Genomic DNA, 25,036 nt, shown 5'->3' on the forward strand with positions numbered 1-25,036 from the left:
TACTACCATGCATTAAATTAGGTATTTATTTTTTTAGTCTGTATTTTCATACTTTGAATATATATATATATATATACATAGCCATGAATAATATATAATTTTGCACATTTTTACTTCATGGATAAAATAATATATTATTCTGCAGATTGTTTTTTCCTGAATTTTTATATCTATACCTAACTCTATGGTAAGCCCCCAATAAATACTAGCTATCATATAGCAAGACTTTTGGAGAAACTCACTTTTCCTTAAAGAGCCTCAGCAAAGGCCCACTGAGATGGGTTTGTATCCTGAACATATGGTGCTCTGCTCTGTCAATATCCTTGCCGTACACCATGTGTGAGTACCTCTGTATCTAGTGTTGTCATTAGCTAAACTGAAGTGTTATATCCTATGAAGTCCTGGAAGGTAAAATTGTACTAATTGTCATTATATCTCTAGCACTTAATAGAGCACCGAGCCTAGAATAGGCTCTTTGTCAATGTTTGATGAATGAATGAGTGAAATCTGTGTCATGCAAACAGAGAACACTTTTTGTGTGATGAATAACAGACAGCCTTTTTTTGAGCTAATTTGAGGAAACAAAACTCTTCAGCATGGGAGTTGATAGAAATACTGTTACTTGACGTTAAAACTTGGCACAACCTGCAAACCTAAACGGCCTGTTATGAGAACTGCATGTTTGAGAAAAGAATGGAAGGCAAAGAAGAACATGATAAAGCCTTATAGAATGTTCTCTGGGCAAGGCTTATTCCTCTTTGGGTGTGATATGCATTACATAAAGTTAAGAATATATCCATTAAGAATATACACTAATCCATTAAGAATATACACTAATAACTAATATTCATTTTGCATATTTAAAATACTACATATCTTGTCATAACAAAACACAGTATAGCAATGATTTTCACCTGTATTTAATATTTTTAAGTGGGTGTTTTAAGCATTACCATTTCACTGCACATACTCACTGCATTTCTGAATCAGAACATATTTCTTGAAAGATGCCTTTATTTCATAGTACTATGTTTTCAATTATGTGCAAATATTTAAGCAACTGAAATATAAAATATTCATCCATATTCTTAATGGATGTGGTATTCCAACCCATTTTTTTGTCACTGCAGATCACAATATACTTTCCCTTGTAAGCTCCATATTGAGTCATGGGAATAATACATTAAAATGTTGTAAAATAAATAGAGATCACACTTGGGTTAAATATAGAAAGCACTAAGTTCCTGGTGGGCATCTACACACTATAGAAATGAGACATTCAACCCTATATAGTAATTTAAAAAATCACAGACATGTGCCTTTAAATCAATGTCATTAAAAATCAATCACAGCAAAGACAATGACAATGAAATTTCTGTATGAAGAAAAGATTTCTGAATCACAAATGATAATCAAATTATTTTGAACAATATTCAATACTATAATAGTTTAGTGCAATTTAGTAACTGAGATACCCCTTGAGAGAGATTTGTTTTTAATCAAAGCCAATTTAATTGGAGAGATTGTCTTCCAAATTTATCCCAAGTTAATTTCTAAATCTTTCCCTGCTCATCACCATTCTTAAAGACCATGTTGTTTTTACTGTGATACAATTGAGACATTTTATTTATTATAATGTTTTATATATCTAAATATCGCTACACTGAAGGCATGATTAAAAATACCTGGCATATGTTAACATTTTAAACACATATGTGAAACTATTATCAAAATGATGTGCTGATTTTCTAGAGGTCTACAAAAACAAACTAGCCCTTCAAAGTGTCCTAGAAATCTTTTTTTCTTTTCTGAATATAATCTATTCATATTCTCCAAGTAGCAAGTTAAAATGTGCGGGATATATTTGCCACTAAAGTTTTTGTGTGAAATGTAAACCCTAAATCACCTAATAGAGTCCTATCTCAGCTTTTAAATGGAATTATCTATAACATCTTTGGAATATAAGGATATGAGCTACACTTAACCATCTGGGTATTTTGCTTCCTGCAGATAATTTGCAATGGTATAGTAAAATATTTTGTTTGCTTGTGTGTTTGTTTCTTATTAAACAGATATGATAAAACTGTCTTTGTAATCGCATTTTTTTCTGACTTTCAGAGTAAGGTGGTCCATGTGCAGCAGCTTGATGTAAAGATAAAGAAATAATAATTATTAATATAAATAAAACAGTATTGCATACATAATGAAAGCATGATTCGACAATGGCTAAGAATTTCAAAAGATAAAACACACTCCGAGTAGTGTTCATCTGCATAGTAGCATATTGAATAAAGATTCTTTAAAGAAAGAATTATATACTTACTGAGTAAAACAGATAATTAAATAATTACACATTTTGATTGAAAAATATATGTAGTTCATTAAAACAAAGACTCTAACTCCACTTCTCTAGCTAAGCTTCTATTCAGATGCCAAGTTTGTACTTTAATTAGAACAAAAGACCGACATTAACTTCAATGCAACATAATTCATAATAATGATTGTATATTAATCTCTTGAGCTTGCTGGAATATAGCACATGACATATGGTATAGTACAGGCACCTGTGTAGTTCTCTGGGGACTGAGGTGGTGCATATTAATTAGGCCCTGGGAAATAAAATCTGCTTCCTTCTGAGAAAAGCTACCTCAGTGCTTATGGGCTTATGACATCAAAGGAAGTAGGTGGAATACTGTTAGGCTCTGTCTTATTAAAGCATTGTCTAGATGTGGGCACTGAATCTACTGCTCCTGAATTAATTCTTGACAGAATCCTGCTTAAGAAATTAGAGTAGCCATGCATTTCCTTGGCTTCATTGATTGGATTTTGGCTGAAAACATCAAAATTACCATTTTGGTTACAGAAAATTATATAACTGTATAATCCAAACACAAAATAATCTAACCTGAAGTATATTAAAATTTGAAGCAGCTCCTTTTTCTTGAATGCTATCTGAAAGTGCCTCAATTTAATCCTTTGCTTTGTAAATTTAGATACAGTCTGAATATAGATTATAAATGTCTTTAAGAAAAATGTCATCTCATAATAAGCAAGGTCTTGAGATTCTTGGCAGTCCCAGGTATGCTAAAGGTACTTCAGTGTATATCTTCAAAGGATAATGGAAAGGAATCATGGAAATAAAACTCTGGCTGATTAACAGATAAATATATGTTGAGATGAATAGATCCTAAAATTACTTTCTCAGGGGGAAAAAAAAGCCTAATCCCATTGCTAGAGTATATCTAGAAAGAGAAAACAGAAAATTGAGTGGATATGGTGATGACCAGAAAAGGCTATTTTATTTATTTATTTATTTAAAAGATTTTATTTATTTATTTGACAGAGAGAGACAGCGAGAGAGGGAACACAAGCAGGGGGAGTGGGAGAGGGAGAAGCAGGCTTCTGGCTGAGCAGGGAGCCCGATGCAGGGCTCGATCCCAGGACCCCGGGATCATGACCTGAGCCAAAGGCAGATGCTTAACGACTGAGCCACCCAGGTGCCCCAAGGCTACATTTTTTAAAGATTTTTTTTGCAATTGTCTTTTCAAGTTCTTGTCACTTGTAATTCTGAATTGCATAAAACAAACTCACTTAACTGAAAAGTATTTGTACTTGATGGGGTGCCTAGAACTCTGTGAAGTTTTAAAACATCTTTCGGAATAGCAGATTCTGAGGCTTTTTTAAGCCTGCAATTTAAATTTATGCAAGAAATACAGATTCACTAGCAGGCAGAGTATTTCTTTTCTTAAATATCACATTGTTTGTTTAGCTTTCCCTTGGGTTACATCCATGATCTTGTGATGGAACAGTTATGTTGCTGATATATTTATTGGAATATGTGGATCCATTTCCCTTCCGCTCAACGCATGAATTGGCAGTTTAAAATAATTCTTTTCTACTAGGAGAACGTGTGGCTAAAGCACATTTAAATAGCCTATTAAACCAATGAGATGACAAGGTGTTACCCTCAGAGAAAGATTAATATTTGGAGTAATTAATTACACATTCCACAGAATGTCTCTTGAGAACATTTTTGGCTAGGTCTACCAATTTATTGTGCAAATAATTATAGTTTTTCATTTGAGGCAAAGTTGCTGATTCATTATTAGGCAGATGGTAACAGATCATTCATTGTTTATTTTCATGCACCTATTTTTTCAATGGGGAAATCTACTGTATGCCATATATGTATTTATTTTAAAAAATCAATTAGTTTTTCTGACTCTTTAAGGATGATATAAAACTGTGGCTGTAAGTCCCAGCACCTGCTCTTTTTTTTTCTCAGTGAAATTATACAGGCATTTTGAGGAGGAAATTGTGAAATATGTGGCTTCTCATATCTTTTTATGTTGTTTCATCTAATACCATGATATTTTACAATGGTGTACACTTATTTTTAATGCTTTTGTAGATAGCTTCTAATTTACCTATACACACCCACCAGTGCTAGGGTGGGCAAACATTGTAAGGAATGATGTAATTTGTTTCCTCAAACTCTTTAATTGAACCAGTAAAGCGGCAGACTACACAGTCTGATCAGTTGTGCAGAAATACCTTAAAATTTTCAGTTACATCACGTTCTATATCCAAAAGATTCTTTTGAAGTTTTCTGCAGCACTCAGTGTGAGGAACACAGGACTGCATACCAGACAGCCCAGCAGGGAGACACCTCAGCCATTTTTTTTTTAGTTGTGGAATTTTGGACAAGTTCCTCAACCAAATGTCTTCATTTTTAAAATGGGTTATTGTGGGGGTTCAAGTAGAAGAAACACATCTGTGAAAAAGTCTATAATACTGCCTGACATGTAGTAGGCACAGATGTTAGCTGTGTCTGTATTCTTTTTTGAGAGATGCAATGGTTTCTCTCTGTCTCTTTTCTTCTAATGGTGCCATTAATAGCAGAGTTTTGGGTCCTTTCTGTTATTGTGACTCTTTATTTTGTTTGCATATATTACCAAGTAATGTTTTCTCAAGAGCCAGGATCAGTGTAGATTAGAAACTCTTAAATTTCAGTGTACTTATTATCTGGGCCATCTTGCTAAGGATGAGTATTCCTAGGCCTCCCTCCTCCAAATCCACATTTTGGGAAACACTGATTTAGATTGCTAAATTAATATAGAGCTAAAACGTCCTCTCAGAAAAGCATTTTCCTCAGTGCCCTCCTTTCTGACTTCTGTTGTCATGTAGAGACTCTCCCCGTTTCCCCAAAGTACCCAGCCTCGGTGTCCTTTACAGGGGTTCCCTGGGACAGACAGTTTTGTTTTTCATGTGTAGTTAGAGAATGAACTAGGCCTTAATTAAAAGCAGTGATTCCACACCATATAGCCTCTGGTTAAATGGCTAGTTACATAGAATGCACTGGAAAAAATCATTTGCAGCCCTAGCACCTCAGGGAGAGAGTTGGGTACATTGCATGAGAAAGCAGAGAAAAATTCCAGTGCTTTTTAGTTTAGTGTTTTTTCTACGAACTAAACCTGTGACTATATCCATGTTGCTAATCACTTTGGCTTCACTCACTGCATCTGATGGGAGTGATGATGCTTTCTTTCCCTGGCTGAAGGTAATTTCCTAGGGCTTAGACTAGAATGTCGCTTAGGCTTTCTTTTTACAGAACTCTGCTTTTCCGCAAAGGGCAGTAGCCCACGTGTACCCTTCCTGAACCCAAATTTAAGTGGTGAACATCTGCCACATTTTCTTGGGAGAATAACCATTTGTGACTCATTATGCCCTGGCGCCATTCTATGTACGAAGGATTGTGAGAAGTACCAGGCAGGCACCCAGATATCTCCACAACAGTTTAAACCTACTATCAATTCACCAAAAACAGTTGTTATTAACTTGCATAGGATTTTATTTACTTGGATTTGTTAGGGAAAAAAATTAAAATGATATAAATTTAGAGGAACCCCATAGCAGTGATGTTCTAGTTAAGAGGTTTGTTGCAGTCAAAGATCTAAAGCAGCATCTATAGATTTAGTGGACATCTGTTTTAACTATAATTTCCTTTCTTCACATAATCTCTTAAATAGACTAACAAAAACACACTAGTACATAGTTAACTTTAGTTTTTTTTTTTTTTAATAAAAAAAAAAATATAATATAATCTAGATGGGAGAATACATAATATGAGATTTTTATCTATGCAATGTGGTTTACATAGGTAGGCAATCTTTAGACAAAAAAGTACAAACGTGTATTTTGTGCTTTCGACAGTCTTACAGACTAAGGGAGTAAGTTTCCTTAGGATTTTGTTTTAAAATGATAAACTACCAAACTAATAATTACTTGTTTTTGCTTGCTTTAAATTCAGCTTCAAAGCCAAAATGTTGCTTGCTTTAAATTAACTTCAACTCTAAATGAAGAACTGGAAGAACACACTGAAGCTTGGTTAAATATGTAAGATCCTTTGGCAGAAAGCATTCTCTTATTTGGCTGCAAATGGTGTTTGTATGTGTCTTCTCACCTCTGCTCTGCTCTTGATTTCTGCGGAGCAAGTGAGGGCACTGAGGCGGCGGCACGCAGGAGACTGGTCCTCTTAGCTTTTCCTTGTAGATACTCCTCAACATGGGAAATATTTTCAAACAAGCACATTGGTTTTAAAAAAAATTGTAAGGTAGCTTCATTTGTCACTTAAAAATATGCACACACAAGTAATTCATAGGAAAATGGATTTCTGTTCGAATTATCTAGCTAGTTGCATCAATTCTCCTCTTTGCCTTGAGCATATCAACATTACTTATGATAGGAACAGCTGACCCTTATAAATCAATTAATCAGTACTGATTAATTCTTTCCCCTCAACTATAGCTTTCCTTTAAAGTAAGAGTAGGTTTAGGCTTATCCATAAAACCTGGAGACTTCGACACACAAGCATTGGCCGTAATGTCGCTCTGGTGGAGTAGCTACAAAGGGAAGTGTGACTGGGTGTTGTGTTAGGTAGAGACAATGCACGTAAAATATACTGAGGCTATGTTTCCTAAGGGGAATTGCTTTATTCAATATCAGAAGAATATTTCTAAGGATAAAGTTCAAAGTTTAAACTGTCACCTAATAGAATTTTAGGCTTTGGGGGAAATAGTGGATGCTGGGGCCATTTCATGACAATGTCAATATGAAAAACTTCATTTTCCACATGAGGGAAGAATTGAAGTGTGAGAAAGACACACTCTTATAGTAACACTGTATTTTCTGCAAAAATTAGAAGCATGAATATCTGCTACTTTCATCTTAGTCACAATGAAGGATAAAGAAGGAAAAATATCAAAAGTTTCTTCACAAAATTAAGAAGTTTTTCATTGATCAAACAACTATTTCTTTCATTGTAAGTCCTTTTTGTCAGTGGCAGAAATAGCAATTTGATGCTTTTTAAGATAGTTTAGGTTTTCAAAGAGAAATTTTGCTACTTTCCTGTGGAAATTACATGGTATTCTGTTAAAACCGCCTTACAAGAAGGAGTTTCAGAAAAGATACAAGAAGGAAGAGTGATGCAAAATGCTTTCATTTCAGAATAGCTGAGTTTCAGTGCTTCCAACAGAACCAACGGAAGAAGAAATCAGAAATATTTTCTCCCTCTTAAGACATATATCACTCCTGAAATTTGTACAAAATCAACTGAGGCAAATTAGGGGTTTCAAAGCTAGTCACCTTATAAGTTGTTAGGAAAAAATTTGCATTTAAATTGCTCTTGTGCAACTACTTTGAGATATTCCCCTGGAATGTTTATGGCTCTTTTTTTCATTAATACTTAAAAAATACAATTTCATAACCAGTGTATTACTATATCTAGTTGTATTACGAACAGGCACTTCATTTCATAGAATAGAAACATTCAAAGTGGTTTTGGTCGACCAATCAGTTGGTCAGAATACTTGAATTCTTCATATTGAGTACTTACTAGTGAAGTTAATCTGAAACCATATCAACTCTCCATATCTACTACAGAAACTAGGTCATTAAAAGCTGTAACATAGGGAATAACTTCCGTTCCTATATGTTTTATCCCTAGGAGTGAAGATTGTCCAGAACTTCTTGGAACTTTTCCCCCCACATATTTTATATATATAAAAATACAGCAGATTCCTTTTAATAGATAAATCTTAAGGATTATTTCAATAACTTGCTTTGACATATTCAGAGATGTCGATATAAGAAAATATTAAATGTGCAAAATGCTCTTTTATATGTACATTTAAAAACACAATGTCATAATAGCTTTAGACTTGTATAAAAAGTGACTGGGGGGAAAGTCTTCAATGTCAGAAAATCCTGTTAGATTAGAGCTTTTGCTTGAGGAATTGTAAACAAACTTTTTAAAATGCTGAGAGTTTTCTCAGTTCTTTGCAACCAAGACACTCTCGAACACATCAAGTCCTGCTTTGAAGTAAACCTGAGCTGAATTAATGCTCTTCAACACCTCTGACAGGGCTTCTTGAAGGGTCTCATTTGAGGCAAGTAACTTGCAGTGCTCCTGTGCCTCCAGGAGGATTGAAAACTGGCTTGTCTTCTCATCAAGGTGGTACAGGATATTTCTATAAAGAAATAAGGAATGTGTAAATGTCCTAGGCACAATAGTCTTTTCATCTCGAACATTGTAATAACTATTTCCAAGGAACAGTCACATTTGCAGTAAATGAAGAAATTATAAAAATACATTTATCATCATTTTTTCAACTTCTAATGAATTAATGGATACAGACATCGGTCGTGAAGCTTCCTATAGTGATGAGAGATGGTTAGACATTATATGCCCCCTCATGGAAGTGTACAACACTATTTATGAAATAGAATAAAGTAGTTTTGCTAAAAAAGTTGAATCTGAATCTGATGAACCTTCTAAATCTAATTGCTAATAAATACAGGAGACAGAGAAATACCTTAAATGATAAAACGATGTGCTATTAGCAAATGTGAACTCTGCGGAACTCTGTAGGACAAACGATCCAGCTTATTCAACAAATAACTTCAGTAAAAAATAGGTGAAGGAAAACCTCCAGCCTAGGGTTTGTCAACCTCGGGCTCTTGGCATTTGGGGCTGGGTGATTCTTTATTGTGTAGCTGTCCTATGCATTGCAGGATGTTTAGCAGTATCCCTGGCCTTTAGCCACTAGATACCAGCAGCACTCCCCTTTAGTTGTGTCAGTGAATTTGGGCTGCTGTAACAGAATACCATACACTGAGTGGCTTGACCAACAAAGGTTTATTTCTCACAGTTCTGAGGCTGGATGTCTGAGACCAAGGTGCCAGCGCGGCTGGGATCTTGGTTGGCGTCTTCTTCCTGTTTCCGTTTTCACAAGTCCTTCCCTGGTGCACATACACGGAGAGAGAGATCCTGTGTCTTCTCCTCTTTTTATGAAGGCATTTGTCCCATTATGAGGGCCCCACCTGCATGAACGCACCCAACCTTAATTAGCTCCCAAAGATCCCACCTACAAATACCATCACATTGGGGTTAGGGTTTTAACTCATGTATTTTGGGGAGGATACAAACATTCAGTCCATTGCAGTTGTGAAAATGAAAAATGTCTCCAGACTGCCAAAATTGTCCTTTACAGGGCAAAATTGCCCCTGATGGACAACTGCTTTAGACCAAAAGAAACATATCAACCAGTCATGAAGTAGAGACTTTACCAGGTTTTTATTCAAACAAACTGTTTAAAGAATGAGAAGCAGTGCAAAATTGAATACTAATTGGAGATTTGTTAATATTAAGGAATTGTTAATATTTTAGGTGTGATGATGGTATCATCAGTGTGGTCTCAAAAAGTGTCCTTATTTTCTATAAATACGTATAGTAATATTTGCAAATGAAAGGTTATATCATGTCTAGGATTCTGCTTCAGAAAGGGAGAAAAAAGGGGAGTAGAGCCATGGATGGTATGGATGGAACAAGATTCACCATTAGTTAAAAATTGTTGAAATTGGATAATAGAATGTGTTATACGTTCTCTCTTCTTTTGTATATATTTGATATTTAGAATACTATCTTCTTATAAGTGTGGAGTGTATATTAAATGGTGCCCTGAAATTTATCCAAATTTCTTGGAAAGAAGAATTTGGCCTTGGGCAAATCTAAAGTGCTCCCTTTTATCATTGATAGAGACGCATTTTGGCAGAAAAGTATGGATTATTACATCATTTGACTTTTTCCCAGCCCAAATTAACTGAAATTCCATGGTCTAATGAGAGAGGCAGATATAAATAATTAAAATACCGTTGTCTGTCAAATTAAAAATGAAAGGTGTAGCAATAACAGATGAAGTATTGCCATTGAAAAGGGTCAGAAAAAAGTTCATAATAGAGAATATTTGAATGTCTTCTTGAGTCACCGGTTACAAAGGTTTAGGAAAGGAAACAAGGTGGAAAGCAGAGACAGCACCCTATGCAGGAGGGATGCAAAGGCACACATTTCTAAAATAGCTTGGTCTGCCCAGTGGATCAATGCCAGAGTTTCTGTACGAACAATGTGCAAGGCCAGCAGGCGCAGCTGTAGGAGAGCTGGGGGAGCCATCCTAGGGGCCCTTCCATACCAAGTGGAGGAAATCACACTTTTTCTTACAGGCATAAGAAACTGGTGAAAGGTTTTAAGCAAAAGAGAAAGGTTATGAGATTTTATTTGGCATGACCACTTTGTAATACAAAGCCTGGAGAACCACTTAGTCCAGAGGAAAGGGGACAAAGATGTGAGTTACACAGTGATGGTTAATTTTGAGAAGATGAAGTGAGGGCTATGGTACAGATTTAACTAATTTATACTTTCCCTGAAACTAACCTCCATTTATAGAGAGTTCTGAATTCTTGTTTCCTATCTCATCCTAACTACTGTATCTCAGCTTCTCCTGAACTTCCCACTTTGTACTCTGTGGTGTACCGAATCTACCTAGTCACTCACGCCAGAACCCTGCAGGTCATCTCTTTTCCTTATGTATCTAACTGGTCTCTGGTGATATTGACTTCCCCATCTTTTCAGGGTCTTTTCTTCTCTGCGATGGGAACCTGTACCCTATATTTTAAAGGATATGCCAGGATGTCATTGCTTTACACACCAGGTTTACTTCTTTATGGGGTCTCATTTAGTGTTGTGAACATAGGAGATCTTCAGTCATGGTGATTTAATTACATAATTTACATAATTTATTTAATTGATGTTTGTACATTATACATGTACATACGTACAGTATCCGTATGTACATGTTTCTATGTGTAAGTTTTGATTTTATTAAAATAACTTAAAATAGTGAGAATTAGTGAAATACCTAAAGACAATTTCCCTAAATATTAGTTTTACTAGTTTTACATCATTCAGGGGGGGTGGGAAATAAAAGAAACCAAATAATACAAAGGAACCTTGATACCACCATGGAATTTTTCCAAATGGAAATAAAACTGCTTCAGAGAGTCACATATATTCTCCTACCTGACATAGCCTATATAAAAGTTACTTTTTTCAACTTTACATAATCTTTTTCAATTGCCATTTTTTAAAAAGGAGTGGATTTTTAGTGTCAGGATACCTACCAAATGTTTAAATTCATAGTGAGCCATTTAAACAAACAAATATATATATATATATATATATATATATATATGAAAGGAAAATGATTTAATAATTAAGATCTTTTGAAGATAAAAACAGTTTAAAATATACTTTAATTATTCAATCAATTAAAAGGTACTCTTATAGACAACTTATACTGCTTTACCAATAAGAATAACTAAATTAGTATAATAGTTATAGTTTTAAATTCTCTCCTTCTACTTTATCAGTTTTCTGTTTAATTATAAATCATTTCACAGCAAATATATTTCCAGAATGTAAGAGTGCAACAGATCTTTTGAAAAGCTGTACCAAATACTTCCATTCCTGGAAGGCATATTGTTAAGCATGCTGACAAACAAAAGTATTATAAACTTGGTTATCCAGAACTGCCTCTTAAATGAAGGGAATGAGTGCAATTAATATATTATGGGGAGTATGTTTAATAATTTTTTTACTAGTATAGTGACCTTTCCACATTTTCAAAGCCCACTGGCACAAAATACATTCCTACATATACATTCTATGGTTATTAAATGTTAAATATTAGTAATATTAAATTTAATGATAAGATATTAATAAAACATGCTCATAAAAGGTTACAAGATTAATCCCTCAATGACAATTAATTTAAGCATGAGCACAATTTCTAATATATATATGTAAAATTTCAGCATAACTACTATAAAGTATCTAGAAGAGTGATAAGGTAGAAGACTAAAAATAGATCCTTAAAAAAATGTTTAGGTCTAAAACACAAGAAATATAATCTCTCTTTTTTTTTTAAACTGGAAAGCAATACATATACTTCTTAAAGGCCAATGCAATAGAGTCTGTAGTGCACCAACATTTGCTTTTTCTAAGTAGTAAGCAACACAGTAACATACTTTTATAATGACTGTAAACAAGCCGTGTGAATAGAAATGGATCCTTTTTTCGTTTGTGAAAGTCCACAAGGAGATAAACACATTTTCCAAATGCTACATGATTCAAGTAGTAAGCTGTGGCAAGCTATTATGTAAGATAAACACTCATATCCATTTCTACCCAAATTGGATACAAATCAGCATAAAACTACAGATATTGAGATTCTACTTGAAGATAAGTGACCAGATTCTTTCATCATAATGTAAGAGAAAACTTTCATTTTAGGGAGTTGCTGGTATTACTTAAGTTAGTTGATCCTTATTGTGATAGAAGTTTTGTTTTGTTTTGTTTTGTTTTTAACCTGGATAGATTGCTTTATCTTATAAACAAATTAGGGATAACAAAAATATCTTCTTTAAATTTTCATGAGAAGAAAAATTTCTACTGATTTCCAGAAGTAGCTCATCTTTTCCTATCTTTCTTTTGTGTACTAAATGTGTACCATTTAGCTTCTTACTTATATAAAATAAATTTCTGTATTTGGAGCCCTTTTTCAAAAAAGTACCTTCATAGTATTTCAGTTTTAATATTTGAATGGAAGACAAAAACCAAAACCCAGCCATGTTTTTACATTTCATAACATACATTTCCATACATTTCTTAGTTCTGAGAACTTTCTTACATCTTCAATCATTAACTCTAAGTACTCCAGGATCATCCTTGGAGGGCAAAACTACTGTATCATTTTTTTAATATGCAAATGATTCTTGCCTTTGAAAATATTTCAAATTAGATCAATGATTCGATGGAAGCTTCTAAGCCAAAAGCTCTTTGTATTCCCATTTTTGTCATCAGAATTAAACCTCAGTTAAATGGAGTTAAAAGATTTCAACAATATATACTATATCAAAGTACTCAAATATGTCTTGCTTTCTCAGTGATGGGTCATATTTTTCAGCTTAGGGTAGACTGGGAATTGGCAAATAGCCAGTCAAAAGGCTCATGTCTGGCAGGAAAGTAGGGTGGAAAGAAAGTAAAAAAATACACTTGAAGAGATTCCATGTCAAGAGTCTGCCTTTTACAATCACAAGGAATTATATACCTTAATGAACCATTCCTGCTCACACACACCTGTGTAGTCCAGTTCAGAAAGTTTCCTTGTAGAGAGAATGGACTGTGTTATTAATTCAATAAATCACCATCCTATTTGCATACACACAACATGCATCTCAGTATGGCATGTAGAGACATCAGACCTAATTAAAATATTATTTAATTGAAATCGTTTTTGTAGTTATCGTGTTTAAAATAACATTAATTCCACCCTCATGTCTATCTTCCCTCATCTGTAACAATTTGGATCTTATAAATGTAATTCATACAGTCATCCTGACCCACACACAACACAAAGAGACTACTAAAAGGAAAATGGAATACATTATTGATGACATTAATGAAATTACAACACACATCACTCATCTTAATGGGTCTGTTTCAATGACACATCACGGTGACCAGGAAAGAGCAGTGCCAAACTCAGAAACCTAATTAATAACTCCCACAGCATCAGTGAAGGAGATGAAGCATCTTTACTCAACTGACAAATCTTTCCCGTTCAGCTTAGGCAAAGGAAAACTGAAGAAAATGAATTTTGAAACAAAGTGAGCTAAAGTCTTCATGAGTCATTTCCTTGTGTGTGAATTAGCAAATTAATGATGGAAATGATGATTCTCTTTCAAATGTTCCTTCTTATATTCATAAATGGGCATAGGATGCCACCCATCTTAAACTTGAGTTAACATTCATTATACTTCATGTTGAGAAATTCCGAAATGAAATCACAGTAAATAATAAACCATGTCTTTCAAAATTGATTAGGCATACATGCTGCATGCAGAGACAAAAGGCCAGCTCAATAGTTATAATTGTGGCTAATTTTAAGGATTATACTAACTGTACTCCATAGTTAACAGTGGATTGCGGTAGGTATATCAACATTAGGAAACACCCTTTGACTCGGATACTACGTCCACGACAATTCACAAACTGCATGGCGGCACTACTTATAGTACAAGTATCTTCTCAATTAAATTTGAATTTGGTCTATACTTGCAAAAGCAGAATGAGAATTAAGACCACTGTGATATTGCCAAGCCACAAACTCACTCCATAGACAACTGAGAATGAAATAACATGTGTAGATTGTTTATAAAAATGGCTGTCATTATTCCCCTCCTTCTATGCTGGCCTCCTCAAAATATGACTGTAGTTCCAATCCATCAACAAATGGAGTCTATTCCCTTGCCTACTGATTCTGGTTTGGCCTTAATATTTGCTTTGACCAGTAGAATATGGCTTATGAGGTGAGCCTATGCCTTAGAAGGTCTTGCATGCTTCCTCTCTCTGGAACCCTGCCAAACCACCATATGAATGATCCTGTTAGCCTGCTGGAAAAAAAGAGAACACATAGAGAGAGAGGAGCTGTTCAGCTGAGTGAGGCCCTCCTATATATACTAGCTAGCCCCCAGCCAAGTTGGTAGCCAAAGCACTGGTTGCAGACATAAACATAGCCGAGAGATACCCAGCCTGGCCCAGATCAGGAGAATAACCCAGCTGAGTCCAGCCTAGGTGGCCATATTGAAGAATTACAGACAAAATAAATAGTTGTTTTAAGCTACTAAATTTGGGGGTGATTTTCAATGGGGCAATAAATGATTGATAGATATGAGTTGTAGTGTTTTACTTCCCTGTGGGAAGGGAAAGGTTAATGTTGCTATAGAAATCAGGTCTCTATTCTCTCTTAATAACATTGACAGAGTACAATGTATGCTGTGGATTTGACAGTTTTTTAAGTGACTAGCTGCATTTGGAAGACACCATTGAAAAATCATGCGAAACAGTCCCCATGATGTATGCGTTACAAAATTAGGATACCTGTGTTCATTTGTTTGAAGTTTTAAAATCTGGAGTATCAGGTGAGATTTTTCCACTAAACAAAAAATAAGTTAATCGTTATAGCATACTGCTTTTTTTTTGGTTTGTTTTTTGTTTTATTTTGTTTTGTTTTAATATGGATCATCTTGCTGAGGTACAGCCCAAGAAATGAACAAAAATATTTCTGTTTGCATTAAAATTACATATAAAAGACAGCAGAGAACAGTAGAATGACTTAACTGTATTCTATGTCTCAAGACTTCTCAGTCCATCTAGCTGTATTATTTCTCAAGAGACGTTCCCTGAGAAGAGGATATCTTTTAAGATATTCAAGGAAGACTCCCTTGAATGGTGCAGTGCTTAATGGCTTACCAATAACGAAAAATTATATTTCTGCACTCCAGAATTTCCTATTGAATCAAAAGGGGTCCGAGAAATCAAAGATTAACACATCCTTAGCACCTTCCCACACTCACGTAATTTTTTTCTTGTCTTAACTTCATCACTGTTTTTTTCTTTCCATCTTACTTTCACCTGTATGAATGGCTTAGACCTCAATATTTAGGTGGCTTTTCTTTCTTAACTTATTGAGAACTCATTTTCTTTTAGTATGAGTTTCTCTCATCAGCACCCTCCAAGGACAATTTCATTTGAATGCCCTATAGGCTCTTGTCAGTTAATATAACAATACATTTCCTTTAATCTATACTCCAAATATTTGCATTTTCCCTTTCTCCATTATTCTTTCCTTACCTTCATTACCTTTAGTAAACAGCAATGCTGAGACCACAAAACCAAAAAAAATAAGTAATTCAGGTTTTTCTTCATTTTTTTATTCCAATAGTGAAAGGGATGTGACCTATTTGTTTTGAAAAGTTGACTCTAAAGGCAAAAGTTTATAATTTAGGCTGTGTCTATTTAAACAAAGTGAGTAATTGAGCCAATATTGATCTTTTTGCTTATTCTACTCAACAGCTCTTATTTAACATTTAATATGAGTAAGTTGCTGTGTTAGACACTCAAGGATAGAAAAGAGTTTACAGTCTATGTTGAAAGCTAAGCACATAATGAATAAATTATTATTTTAATGTATTGCCTATATAATGCATTTAGAATGCATTCTATGGTATGAGATTATTCAATTTCATATTTTAAAAAACTTTTCACCTTATTTTATGTATATGTGTACATATACATATATATCTTAGACTATTAGAAAATATTGGCTTTGCTATAAATGTTTTTGTATATCTTATCTCTCTATGTCATATACTTTTTATGGGGATATAGTACAATTTCTATAAATATTCTATGTAGTCTTCACCACATGTCTTATGGTTTGTGGGAAAATCTCCAGGGGTAGATCCTGATAGTATCAGTTGAACTTGGCTCATCTGATTCCAATCACCATGATATTGATTCAGATAACATAGTCCTAATCAATTCAGCATAAGGTAATTGCTTAATTAAATGGATTATTTCAACAATGGGCATATGTTGGGAATTGAATTTGAAGGGAGACTTTCTGCAGGACTCTAAGGGCAGTGGTTCCTTGCTTTTTTGAGAGAACCACTAAAAGTTAATCCCTTGTCTGCTTTTGAATAGTATGGGTTATGGATATGAAATCTGAAAATGGTACATCCACTTTTTCCAACAGGAGGAAAATCAGCTTTGACATGATACCATGCAAGCAGAGCTGACAGACAGAAACATATTCCCTGGTCATATGATAGAGATGCTGAACCTAAAATCTGCTTTTTCTCTTGACTTTCAATTATGTGAGTCAAGATACGTTACTACTTTGTGTAGGGTTTTATGCTACTTTCCATCAAATGTATCCAGAGATACAATACTTATTAATTATATAGTTATTAAAAACACATACATATTTTCCTTAGTAACTATAGATATTTTTTTAACCTGAAGATTTACATAATTTATTTAGCTGATGTTTGAAAATAACTTCCTTGAGCTAAAAAATGCATGGCCTTCCTTAAATAACAAGTATTTTATTTGAGATGATTTGAAAACGTAGAAATTAACAGAACAATAAAGTGTTTAACTTTAGCTAGAAAAAAAAACTAAGTAGAGTGACTATCTGAAGCTATGAATGTTGATCACAAAGGTTGAAAGTATTTAATGAAGGAATTAATGTTTTGACGTAAAATTACTCTAAAAAAGTAGGAGGATTACCTTTCACATTTTACAGAATTGTTACACGTTAACTTACTAAACATTCACTTTGTAAATGTGACAAAAAATAATGTTTTAAAGGAACTCTGGTGCTATTCCTCAGCTGTGTAAATTTGTTCACAATTTACATGAGTATTACTGTCTGTAACTATTTTTGCTAGTATAAGGAAATAAAATGCCGTGGTTTGTACCTGTAAACAAATGGATCCATATACAGTTTACTATGCAAATTAAAAAAAAAAACTAAAATCACCTAATTTTGCAGTCCTATTAATTGTTTTCAAAATGTAAGTACTGGATAGGCAAATTTCTATTATGTTGAAGTTGATGTAAAAAAAATACACATTGTGAATAAATAGTAGAAATATCTATTCTTTGCTTAGGGAAGTTGAAAAGATGTATTCATTTGCACTCTTAGTCATGGGTGTCAGGGTTGAAAATGGTCCACAGGTACCCAACTCAAAGTCCTTGTGCATTTGTACACCAATCAAAAACTAATCATGTATAATTTAAGAAAATATAAATTTACTAAAAATGTATATACTGTATAATCTCATTTATATGTGGAATCCAAAAAAATAACCCCAAAAGCATAGAAACAGAACAGATTGGTGGTTGCCAGAAACAGGGTGGGATTGAGGGAGTGGTGAGGGGAAAGGGTGCAGGTGATCAAGACGTACGAACTTCCATAAACTTCCAGTTATAAGGTAAATAAGTCGGGATGAAATATACAGCATGGTGCCTATAGTTAACAATATTACATTGGATAATTGAAAGTTTCTAAGAGGGCAGATCTTAAAAGTTCTCATCACACATACACACACACACACACACACACAAATCTGTAACTATATGAGGTGATGGATGTGAACTAAAGTCATTGTGGTAATCGTTTTGTAATACATAAATACATTAATTATGTTGTGCATCTTAAACTAATACAATATTATATGTCAATTCCATTTCAATAAAACTGGAAAAAATAAATGTGTTAAAATATGTAAAAAAGGTATGTGTATATATATACACACACATTTACAATAAATATATATATATATATACACATATATATATGTTATAATTTACAGAAGTAATGAAACACATTGAGGCCCAGGCACTAATCAAGAGAAGCTAAGTATCACAGAGTACTTCTAAGATTCTGCTATAGGAACAAGTTTATGACACTGATGTCTATTTGACACAGTGATACCATCACCACTGCATTGAGAACCAGAACCTGGCAGCATTGCTGTCTCTTAACATTCACTCTGCCACTGTCAGAGTCTTGATCCGCAACTAGCATGAATAATTTTGAATTGCCCCTACATTTTTGTGTCACTTATTTCAGATTTAAGGACCTGGGAGAGACCATCCAATTGGCTAACTTAGGTCACATGCCTGTCCCCTCATTCCAGAACAAACTACCTCGACCTATTCAACTTCTGTTGAGGGAAATAAGCGTTGCTTCCTACCAACCTCACAGGGAATTGCCCTCATATAGGAAAGAAGTTCTGGTATTAGGCAGTAATAAATTTTAGAATGTCAACCCAACAAATATCTACTATACTAGTGATGGAAAGGGAAAGTATATTCCAACAGGGTTCTCTTGGAATTATCCTCTATATTGCTGTTCTACTGCATAGCACTTTTCTCCCTTCTATTAAAAGTTAGCAAGTGCTCTATAATATTCCAGCAGTGGTTATCAAATTGAATGTGTATAAGACTAACCTGAGGAAATTTTAAATCTGCTGAAGAAATTCAGATGCAATGAGTCTGAGATACATTAGAGGAGTCTGCATTTTTCCTACTCTGTTAGTTAAACCAACTGGGAGATACCCATACACCCTTAACAATTCCCTCCAGTGAGTTTACCTTTACTAAGAGGTCTTCTTTTATTTCCAAATGGGTTTCTTCCAGTGACATGTGTCATTATATACAAAATTACATCATTTAATTAACATTATGTAAATAATAACATATTAAATATAAAAGAAAGTTATTCCTATAAAAATAAAACTGAATGCACTGGGCTTATACATTTTAATTGATAAAATGAAAATGTTGGATTATATTTCAAGAGATAACTGAAAAGATTATTAACAAAGGGAAGGAAGGAATATACTGACAACGGAGGGGGAAGAAAATCTGCCCTCAAATTGTTTTACAAGCAACTATTTCCTGCTCCAAGATGAGGAGACAACGTGGAAATCTTAAATGATGCATCCTCAGTGTGGCTTAAACGGGAAAGTAAATCTAGAATTTCAACTCTTAGAACAGTACTCAAAAAAAGTCCCTGGTCCTATATCAAAGATTGGTGAAACATTTCAGTTAAAATAAATGCCTTTCAATCATTTGCCCATTGATGGGTTCTGATTATGTTAGATAAAAGGATGTGTACCTTTTAAACAATATTTAATCAAACCTTTACTCCTAAAAATAGGAAGGCAAATAGGTATCGTTTTGAGTTCCATTTCTCATAGACTGGTGGTCGCGGCTTGAAATGCTAGGTTGACACTGGATTGGTGACCATTTTGGGCCCCGAAAAAAAAGAGATCTGTTATTACTTAAACTCATATTTGTAGACCCTCCTTCATTTATGATATTTAGCCCATTCTCTTGGTAAAAATGCATAGGTTTCTTGAAGTAATCAATGGATATATAAACCAAGCTATCACAAAGGAAGGAGAAAGTCATAATAATTTGGTTTTGCTAATTCACGTATATTCAACTCCAGTAATCCGTTCTTAATTTATATTCTAACTTCCCTAGTTTTCCTGTTTATGAATTTGAATTAACTGAATACTCTCTAAATTTCTCCTTTACTAGGTGCTCTAGACTGTGGACTACTGTTTTTTTAAGGAATAGTCCAGTTTGTTATTGATCAATTATATTATATTTAAATAAAACAATTAACATTTATGTATTTTTCTTAGATAACTTTCACAGATATTAGCTCTTTTGCAAGATATAAATAAAATAAAACTAAAAACTAAAAAAATAAAAACTAGTTTTTGAAGTAACTGACTTTATTCGGTGAGTTCAGTTACATTAATCTATATCTACCTTCTTTCTTGAATCCTAATATTTAATATATGCAAAAAACATTGCAAATTGCTTAGAGAACTTGAAAAGTTCTTAACTCAACTCTTTGAACTGTGGCCCCAAATAGAGAGGAAGAAAAGTAATTTGTCCTTTGCACTGGAAATCTGGATACCAATCATCTTGAAATTTTGTTCCAAACTTAATAAATGTTCTGGCAGACACATTAATCCAATATTCTGAAAATATCATTAAGTGAATTCTGAGCCATACAAAGGCAAAGACTTCTAGTAGTAGAATGTGACTAAAGTGTGTAAATGTTGGGCAATCTGTGAGAGGATTGTTCAAGTCCATAAATTACATTAAGATGATTAAATCATATATGATGGCTAGGTTATAGAATTTTAATATTTTCAACATTTATATAAGGACAGATCCAAGAAAATCTACCTTTGGATAAAAACAGGAGAAGGAATGTGGTAACAACCATACTAATCTCATAATATCTAAGAAAATCTAGGAAGAATTTTAGAGTAGAAGATAATAGACATCAAAGAAGAGTAATTACCTGAGAGCTCACTCAGGAATTATTTATTAAACACCAAGGACTACATGGGATACAAAAGAATTAGAAAAGTGATCTCAATTCCAAAGTTTTAAATGGAAAAGAGTGAATAGTTTCAGAGCTGTTGTCTTCTGTGTATGTGGCTAACATATTTAAATCAAAGCAAAACTCTGAAGTTAGAAAATTCTACCAGTTTTTCTTGCTCAGAAGACCTCAAAATGTAAAATAAATTTCTAATAATTTTGTATATTTTATCTTCTTTCAGAAAGAGACAATTCAGAGATGTTGGAGATCATGTCTAAAATGTAAAGATACCAAAATTTGATAGACTGATAAAGAGTTGAATGGACAGGGGCAACTGGGTGGCTCAGTCATTAAGGGTCTACCTTCAGCTCAGGTCATGATCCCAGGGTCCTGGGATCGAGCCCCGCATCGGGCTCCCTGCTCTGTGGGAAGCCTGCTTCTCCCTCTCCCTCTGCCCCTGCTTGTGTTCCCTCTCTTGCTGTGTTTCTCTCTCTGTCTAACAAATAAATAAATGAAATCTTAAAAAAAAAAGATCTGAATGGACATCATAGTTTATTATGTAACTTTATATTGTTTTATTTTCCATAATTAATTACATTTGATAATTCTTCACCTTATGTAGAGTCAGATGTCAATAGTTTCCAAGAAATTTATCTTATGACCAAATAGCAGTAACTACTAATACTATGGCTACTAGCTTAGAATTAAACTATACTGTAGATCTACTTTTTTCTCCATTATTTTAGAAACACTCATAAAAATCCAATTAAAAGTAAATGGAAACAAAAAAAAAAGCAAATGGAAACATATATAAATATGTAAATATATATATATAATTTCTGCTAATTTGAGAAATAGTTAGAAGAGGATATAAATTTCAAAAAGTACATAATCAGTTTTATTTAGGTATTTTGATTTTTTTTTAAGTGGGCTCCATGTCCAGCACAGAACCCAGTGCAGGGCTGACACCCACAACCATAAGATCAAGACCTGACCCAAGATCAAGAGAGTCAGCTGCTCAACAGACAGTTGCCCAAGCGCCCTGCAATTTTATTTAGATTTTAATTTTTAATTGAATTTTCAGATATTTCATCCTTTAAAAATCAGTGTTGACTATAAAATTTAAATTACTTATTTCAAAGTAAAGAGAAAATTATTTATCAGAACAAAGCATGCTGGCAACTTGCAGTCAGTAATTAGCTTCAACACTAGCCTATTAAAAATAATGAAGATTATCGAACAGTTGAAACTAAAGACAAGGTAAACCCATGACAAGAGCAAAAATAATGATTTTTTAATCTGTAAGTAAATCAAATAATTGTGATATAGACACATTCATCACAGAATATTTTTAATCATGTCTAGTCTTAATCTTGTACAATTTTGATGTTACATATTTAAAAAGAGATTTCATACAATCAGGTAAACTTTGCTTTTCCTTTTCAATGGAATTTGGAAATTGTTATTCCTTTCCCAAATGGAGATGAGGTACAGTGATATCAGTTGTTATTGCTACTATTGAACATCAGTGAATAAATGAAGACTTTAAAGATAAACCATACCAGTTCTGCACTCCTGTGGTTTTATTAACACATAAAGCATCAATTCAGAAAAAATTTTATGTCTGATAGTACTTTGGAATCATTTCTTCTCCTTTCTTGCTACTTAAGTATATATCATTTGTCTACACATTTTTTGAGATACATGCATGTACACATATGTATATATATATATAAATACATGTATACATAAATTTGTATATGTATATAAATAGATATATATATTTGAAAATATGTGTGTGTGTACATATATACATATGTATATACATACAGAGAAGAAAGAGAGAGATTGGTATGTAATCTGTCCCACACTGGACTATGAAGAAAAAAGTCTAAATTTTAGGTGCTCTTCCTAAACCATATAATTGAATAGGAAGCTTTCTGTTATACTACAAAAAACTCCATTTATTAGTAATACAAATCAATAAGAATAAAAGACAATGCAACTAAGCAAATGTTTTATATTCTAATAGATAAAGGGCTATTTACATTGTTTTATGGGCACAAAAGTAATTATGTGAAAATAGAAAACCCTACATTATTTATAGGCTGTAGAACAATTTCATAGCAGCCTGTGTTGGTATCTCTTCTCAAATTACTAACACTTCTTCCCATTTTTCCCAACTTTAATTCTTATTATAATTATTTTATCAAAATAGGACTTTCTTTACAGACATACTAATTATCCTATTTATCATCATCCTACTTGATTTCATACTATGAGGTCACCTAGATATGCTCAGCTCAGTGCTATAAAGGACCCACTGTGATCTTTGCCTTGCTGAGGGAGGAAGGATAAACTAAAAGGGGTAACGTTTGAAAAGAAAATATGTACCACATTCAAAAAGTAATTACAACAATAAGGAGAAATGGAAAAATATGAAGGAAATACTAAATGGTCAATATAAAAACCATGTCTATCTGAGTCTAAAATCCATGCTCTTTCCCACAACACTAAGCTTCTTGACCCATTACCACTTCTTAGCTCCAGGATTTGGAGCTCATTAAACATATTTAATTCCCTGAAATTCTCCTTCTTCACTGGTAAAATAGGATATATATTACTTAACAGTTATTACTTACAATTATTATAAAAAATTAAATGAGCTAAAACACGTAAAGCGCTTACCTAGTGCCTGGCGTATACAGTAAATACTTTATAAGTGGTAGCTACTATTACTTGACATTTCTGGGTTTCTCCTCCCTCACCCCTCTTAATTCTCAACTGACTTTGTCCTTAGTATCATAGAACTGTGAGATCACCAGATGATTTCTCTTGCCCAGGAAAGAGTTCATCCATAAGGAACTTTCAGGGAACAAGGGAAAGACCACTGTAAGGGTTTACCAAGATATATATCACCTCATGCAAGAGTCTGTACCAAGAAAACCACTTGCCTTTTTATATTTGACCATATCTTTAACTATCGAAAATGCCACCCATTCACTTTTGTTAATAATCACTCTACTTTCCTAGTGCTGCTTTTTTTGCAGTAAATATATTTGAAAGAGGAAGATTATTTTACAACATGTATGCAGGTCAGAATAGATAGCTGATAGGGAGGACACACACAGATACATATACACACATGTTTGTGAAAATATATGTTATTAAACATTATTTTAAACTATTATGGAAAATGTACCTTGGTACATTGGTAAACTAATAAAAGGAGGCTCTTTGTAATTTTTAAAGGATCATAGTGAATTAATGAATAAGAATTTCATATTTTCTGACTTGGAGTATGGGAAGAGATCCAGCTACTGGCTATGAGAGGTACTAATGAGGGGACAGGTTTCTTGTGGTCTGCAGGAACTAGAACATGAATTTGATGAATTTCAGAGAGGACCCCAACTACTCATGTTTTGCCAAGAACCCAAGGCTAAACTTTGTTGATTTCTTCTTGGTGCAACCATGGCTTGTGATTAATGATTTCATCACAGCACTCATCACACACAATTGTTACTCTTTGATGGATACTTGTCTGTCCTTAGGCAGAATTCAAGAACAGTTTCTTGTTCATTGTGTATTTATCCATGTTTCTAACAAGTAGATATGGAATAAATTTGACTGCATAAATCAATAAGGGTAGTAATAGCAATTGCTAATATTTGTTGAGCATTTAATATATTATAAGGCATCAGAATCTGTCATCCTAAAACATGCCACTTTGGAATAAGAATTATTTTGAGCTGAAGATAATTGAGAAACTGTAGACAGAAAAGTTCTCTATCCTCTCCAAACTCTCAATCACTGGAATTGAATCCAGATTCTTATCAGCCCAGAGACAGCACCAAGAGGAATGTATATAACAAACCTTACTA

At 33.6% G+C, this 25,036-nt stretch overlaps 1 protein-coding gene across 7 annotated transcripts in view; it reads right to left on the reverse strand.

The window, feature by feature from the left end:
* Positions 1–4,569: 4,569 nt before the first annotated feature.
* The window catches only part of NAALADL2 (N-acetylated alpha-linked acidic dipeptidase like 2), a 1,329,911-nt gene continuing 1,309,444 nt past the window's right edge, over positions 4,570–25,036 (reverse strand). For all 7 annotated transcript variants that reach the window (XM_073897013.1, XM_073897016.1, XM_073897023.1 and 4 more), the window contains one exon: positions 4,570–8,528. In XM_073897013.1, the coding sequence (XP_073753114.1) occupies positions 8,330–8,528 (199 nt within the window). In that variant the 3' untranslated portion in view covers positions 4,570–8,329. The remainder of the gene's footprint in view (positions 8,529–25,036) is intronic.

Source organism: Callorhinus ursinus, unplaced genomic scaffold, assembly GCF_003265705.2.
Source record: "Callorhinus ursinus isolate GAN/ISIS: 27379988/994484 unplaced genomic scaffold, GSC_fseal_2.0 scaffold1, whole genome shotgun sequence".
Classification (NCBI taxonomy): Eukaryota; Metazoa; Chordata; class Mammalia; order Carnivora; family Otariidae; genus Callorhinus; species Callorhinus ursinus.